The sequence below is a fragment of the Musa acuminata genome, chromosome BXJ1-9 (genome assembly GCF_036884655.1).
Source record: "Musa acuminata AAA Group cultivar baxijiao chromosome BXJ1-9, Cavendish_Baxijiao_AAA, whole genome shotgun sequence".
Taxonomy (NCBI): domain Eukaryota; kingdom Viridiplantae; phylum Streptophyta; class Magnoliopsida; order Zingiberales; family Musaceae; genus Musa; species Musa acuminata.
The window spans coordinates 14,385,444-14,391,443 of record NC_088335.1 but is presented as its reverse complement, the minus strand read 5'-3'; the positions used below and the strand labels follow the sequence as shown (position 1 = coordinate 14,391,443).

Sequence of the window (6,000 nt, the reverse complement as noted above, 5' to 3'; positions counted from 1 at the left end):
AATGGTGTGTATTAAGAATTTTTTTTCCCTATTTTTAAAGCTCAACAAAGGATAAAAATGCTGTGTCACGTAAGACATACAATGAAACGTAACAGTATATCTGGTAGCATCAGCAGTCTTGCAGCAAAATGCATGTAAAATCAATATTTTGATGTTGGGAGGTACGCATTCAAAATTTCCAATCTAGCTAATCTTAGATGCGTTGACTATGAGCTGCGATGGACGACCGACTTGGGTTCATAATGCATATGAATGTATTATATTATTTCAAGAACCATTAAAATAAGCATTACAATAGTTGTGAGTTGATCGATTCTTCCAGAAGCAGCATGCTTTGTTCAGATGTCTGTGGGTGAAACAAACTGTCTTATCGCGATCATAAACGACTCTATCGATTTTTTTATCTGCATGACCCACTTCCTACGCGACAGAACATGTCGATATTAATCGTCGGAAGTAAGTCTTCTTACGCACTCGCTGCCAGAGGTCGACTGACTCAATGCTCGCTGCCAGAGGTTGACGGACTCGTTCCGAAGTCTTCCGCCACCAACCTTGATCGTTCGCTCCCCCGCACCTCTTTTAGGTGGCTGCGCATTTGCTGAGAGGAAGAAGGTAAGTGGAAGCGAGCTCGAGGATGACGACGGTGTGGCAGATGCTGCTGCTGCTTCAACTTCTATGGCAAGCTTCAGCATCTACCGCTCGCATAGCGCGGGAAGGATGCCGAGAGCGGTGCGGAGACGTTGAAGTGCCCTACCCTTTCGGCATGGACGACGGCTGCTTCCTAGAAGGATTCGATGTCACTTGCAACTCCTCATTCGAGCCTCCCAAACTATTTCCCGGCAACGGCAACGTCGAGGCACTGAGCATAAGCGTTGACGGCCTCATGCAGATCAACCATTTCATCGCTTATGATTGTTACGACCAGAACGGCGTGAGAAACCGGAGAAATCAACCATCGATTGACCTGAGCCAGAGGCCATACAAGTTCTCGGATGCCAGGAACAAGTTCGTCGGCATCGGGTGTGACACTCAAGCCTACGTTGTCGATGTTGACAAAAAATTCTCGACTGGATGTGCCTCCTTGTGCACTAACATGAGCTACGTGATCAACGGGACCTGCTCCGGCATCGGCTGCTGCGAGACGAGCGTGCCCAAGGGGCTCAGGGCCTTTGAGATATGGCTATGGAGTTACTACAACCATAGCGGTTGTTGGAGCTTCAGTCCCTGCAGCTACGCCTTTTTGGCAGACCGATCGTTCAAGTTCAATGCGTCCTTGTTCTTCAGCTATGACAAAGTCGAGACACTGCCGGTGACGCTGGAATGGGCCATCGGAAACAAGACATGCGAAGAAGCTCGAACCGACAAGGATTTTGCTTGTGTCGCCGAGCAAAGCGAGTGCTACGACTCCACCAATGGCCAGGGGTACCGCTGCAATTGCTCTCGAGGCTACGAAGGGAACCCCTACCTCGAAGGTGGATGCAAAGGTACACCCTCTAAGTTTATTTAGGAGCGACTTCTCTCATTAATTTCCTTTTTCGTGGGATGAACAAGAGCTACTTAATTTTCACCCTCTAAGAAACAAGGAAAAGCATTATTTGACCTGATCATCTTTTGAAAATGACCAAAGTAAACTGAAAGTGCAGATCGCTCGAGAATCTAGTTATCTGAGTCTAACAAGTTTGACGCAGTCTAAACTCTACCAACCCAACTACTTGTGCAAGCCTATCCTCCAAATCCAATTACAGTTCTACAAATAGAATTGAGACCAATTCAATCATTACTAAGTCAGTTTGACCACTGTTGGATTTAAGCAGTATTAAGTTCAAATGATTGCTATGCACCTTTCTGTCATCAGGCTACTCTGCATAGAAATGTTTTTCTCACATGTTGTTCTTTACGAATTACTGAACTCCGATCCTTGTTTTATCTGTTCTGCCATTATTCATGTAAACATGTCATCGTTCTTTTGATCTCGACAGACGTTAATGAATGCGAGGATGAAGCTAAGAATCAGTGCCTTCATCAGTGTCAAAATACTCAAGGAAGTTATTCCTGTATTTGCCAGAAGGGAATGAAGGGGGATGGTCGAAAAGATGGAACCGGATGCAGCTCTAAATTGCCTTATCTTCAGATGGGCTTAGGTACTTCCTAACTGGGCAAATTAGCTTGGTTGCCTGTTCAATTCCTGTTACAGTAGTAGGTCAAGTTTTTCCTCGAAATTGCTTTCACTGGAGTGCTATTATTACCACTTTTTGCTAAGATAGAAGAGCTTATGTTGAGATTTTTTTGCTCATGCAAAGTGTTGAACATCAAAATATGGCACCTCTTCGATCATGGCTATACATACATGAGTCGCCTCACTAATTGGGTGCTAATCCAACCATGTTTCAGGTCTGGGCTTCTGCATCCTCTTCGTAGTTGCTAGCATTTCATGGCTATATTGGATTACAAGGAAAAGGAGGCTGCTCAAGCTCAGGGAGAAGTTCTTCGAACAGAATGGTGGCCTTCTGCTCCGACAACAAATCACTCCACTGGGAGGAGCAGCGAACGCATTAAGAATATTCACATCAGAGGAGCTTCAAAGGGCAACCGATAACTACGATGAGAGTCGTATAATCGGCAAGGGGGGTTTCGGCACGGTGTATAAAGGAGTCCTGTTGGATCACAGGGTAGTGGCCATCAAGCGATCCAAGATCTCCGACGAAGGTCAAATCGAGCAGTTCATAAACGAAGTCGTCGTTCTTTCCAACATAATCCACAGGAACGTGGTGACGCTCTTGGGTTGCTGCCTCGAGACGGAAGTGCCATTGCTGGTCTACGAGTTCATGTCAAACGGAACCCTGTCGCAGCACCTCCATGACGAAGGTCACACAGCATCGTTGTCGCTGGATAGCCGGCTAAGGATCGCCGCAGAATCCGCTGAAGCATTGGCCTACCTTCACTCATCGGCTGTCACACCGATCATTCACAGAGACGTCAAGTCTTCCAACATACTCCTGGACGAGAATTACACCGCTAAAGTATCAGATTTCGGCACTTCCAGGTTGGTGCCGTTCGATCGAAGCTGCCTTAGCTCGTTGGTGAGGGGAACGTTTGGGTACTTGGACCCCGAATACTTCCACACCGGGCAGTTCACAGACAAGAGCGACGTTTACAGCTTCGGAGTTGTTCTTGTAGAGTTGTTGACGGGAGAGAGAGCCATCACGGGGACAAGGTCGGCGCAGGGGAATGGCAATCTCGCGAGCTACTTTGTTGTCTGCATGAATGAGAATAGGCTTATGGAGATTCTGGAGAATCGTGTGGTGCAGGAGGGAAGCATGGAGAAGCTGGTGGCGGTAGCTGAGCTTGCCAAGAGATGCCTGCTGCTGAGGGGGGAGGAGAGGCCAACCATGAAGGAGGTAGCCATGGTGCTCGATGGCATCAGAACGTTCCAAAAGCACCCATGGGTGAAGGAGAGCAACGAGGCCTTTGAACCTTTGTTGGGTCGGCCTTTGCTGGCTCAGCCAACACTACTCTGCAGCGCCAGTGGCACACTCAGCGAATGCGATTCTTCCTACAGTGCCATGGTGCCATTAAACATCATGAGATGATGATATCAGTTGAGATGCTCCGTATCTGCATCGACGAACACGTTAAACAAGTAGTGTATAGACACTACATGTAATTATATAGTAGCACTGTCATCATTTGTGAGTTGTTTATGAAACTCTAAATCTGCTTTCTACTGAAAGGCTGAGATATTGCTGCCGATCAAGAGCATCCTATCAATTATATATCATGTCCTTTTTGTCCAATGAACATGTGATTGGTTTCTTCTCCTGATCCCTAATGGAACATGTGTTGCTGGTATATGAGGAATTAGGGTCTCTCTCTCTCTCTCTCTGTCTCTCTCTCTCTCTCTCTCTCTCTCTCTCTCTCTCTCTATATATATATATATATATATATATATATATATATATATATATGCAAAAGATGAAGGCGGGATTCGATGGACTTTAATAGTAAAGGATAAAAATCTTTACAATAAGACTACTTATTGTAGTTAATATCCGAGAGTTAAACCTAATTATGATTTGGCTTGAATAAGACCCAAATCAAAATTAATCTAATCAAAATCAAAATCACAATTGTTTTGATTTTAATTTTTCACATAATATGTAACCATGGTAAGGTCTAATTCAAGACCATAAGTTTTGGAACCGTGGTAATTACTTATTAATTTAATGATATTAAAATTTAAATTAATTTAATTTTATTCAAATATTATAAGAAAACATGAAAGATTAAATAACTTATGAAAATATTAAAGAATATCTTAGATATCTAAAATTTTAAAAAAATTAAATTAAATAAAAAAAATCATGATTAGTAATATTTTAATTTGAGTTGAATGAATTATTAGCTACTCGAAAGCTTTGAAAGGATTAAATATGTAAAATCGAATTCAAAAGACGAAACAATATTATCGGGAGATGGATAATGACTGACATGGCCACGTGGCGCCGCTGCTGCCACGTGGGTACGCCACAAAACGACGTAGGAGAAAGCATCGTTCTACCATCATGCGAATGTTCCGCTCCCTGAGGCAGGACAAAACTGGGGAAGGCGGCAGCACGTGACACGCCCCCACCTGCGAGGTGGCATATCCATGTGACGATCACGTGTCGGCGGGCTCCCGAAAAGTTTCATCCGTTTGCAGGTGCAATGCATCTCATCCCCATTCACAGGTAACTTGTAAGAATTGTGCCACCCACACACCATGTATTTATTCCTTTTCATGCGACTTCCTTGAATGAGACCAAATATACAAGTAAACTGTGTGCATATATATATATATATATATATATATATATATATATATATATATATATATATATATATATATATATATATATATATATATATATATATAAAGACAAGTTAGTATATATATATATATGCGCTGGGAAATCCCTAGTCCTACGAAATGGAATCCAAAGAACACAAATGCTTTCTTAAGTGCACCGATTTGTCTCGTTTGAGTTGTGGACCGACAAGAATATTGGATATCCTACATATTCTACAGCCATCAAGTGGTCCAAATGCCTTTCAAGTGGATGGGTGCGGCAAGTGGAAGTGCCAAATGGCTGCTTCTTTTCTTGCAACTTGATCTTGCTGTATGTCATTTTTATTCCTTGTGTGGGTTGGCATTTACACATCAGGAGAAAGAGAGGGCTGCAAGTCAACAATGTGGGGGGGAAGGTTGGTGTGATGAATGGTTACCCAACCAAGTTGATGCAACTTTGTGATTAACCACTGCTCGACTAAATGTTCACATCTTGAATCGTAAGACACTTTTCCGACTCCCAAATTACAGTTCCACCTCGGGGGAAGCATTCGCGTTAATCTTATCGCAAAGCTGATCAGGATTGACCGGATGGGTGTGTGTGTCCATGATACAAAAAATAGCGAGTCAGCATCGTACCAAGTAAGGATTGGAAGATGTGCAATTGCACCTACCGAGAGGAGCTCGTCGAGTTAATTGCATGTCACGTCTCTCCTTTTGTCATCACTCGAAAGGGAATCCCACGCTGAGGATCTCCAACCTCGGAGGAGATTTGTGGTGAATCTTATCAGCTTCTGGCTGCGTGGGTGAAACAAGGACACGTAAAATAAGGTTTCGGTGGGAAGTAAAAGAAGGTGAATTTGACGTGATGGGAGGAGAGACATGTGTCGCTAAACTGGGAAGAACAAGTGGGTTGCACCCCCTCTGCGTCCAGCCACGTAGAGAGCATGCAACATGGTGACTATGATTGATCTCAAGCGTTGGAAGACAGCATAGCACGGTGGGAATTGATAGGTTGACATGTGTCTTCCAAGTGAAGCCCTTGTGATTCGATGCCAAGGCATGATGAGCTCAGAAATAAACGACGAAGGAAATTTAGCATTTGTGCCGGAAAATTCACATGCAAAGATGCCTTGCCATGTGTTGTAGCATCTGCATGCATGCATGCATGCATG

The 6,000-nt window shown here is 43.8% G+C and overlaps 1 protein-coding gene across 1 annotated transcript; it reads left to right on the top strand.

The window, feature by feature from the left end:
• The first annotated feature begins 347 nt into the window (after positions 1 to 347).
• Positions 348 to 3,794, top strand: LOC135593358 (wall-associated receptor kinase 2-like). Its single transcript, XM_065083335.1, has 3 exons — positions 348 to 1,484; positions 1,980 to 2,141; positions 2,392 to 3,794. Exons 1-3 carry the CDS (start codon positions 635 to 637, stop codon positions 3,588 to 3,590), a joined length of 2,211 nt encoding a protein of 736 aa, XP_064939407.1. The 5' UTR covers positions 348 to 634; the 3' UTR covers positions 3,591 to 3,794.
• The last annotated feature ends 2,206 nt before the right edge of the window (positions 3,795 to 6,000 follow it).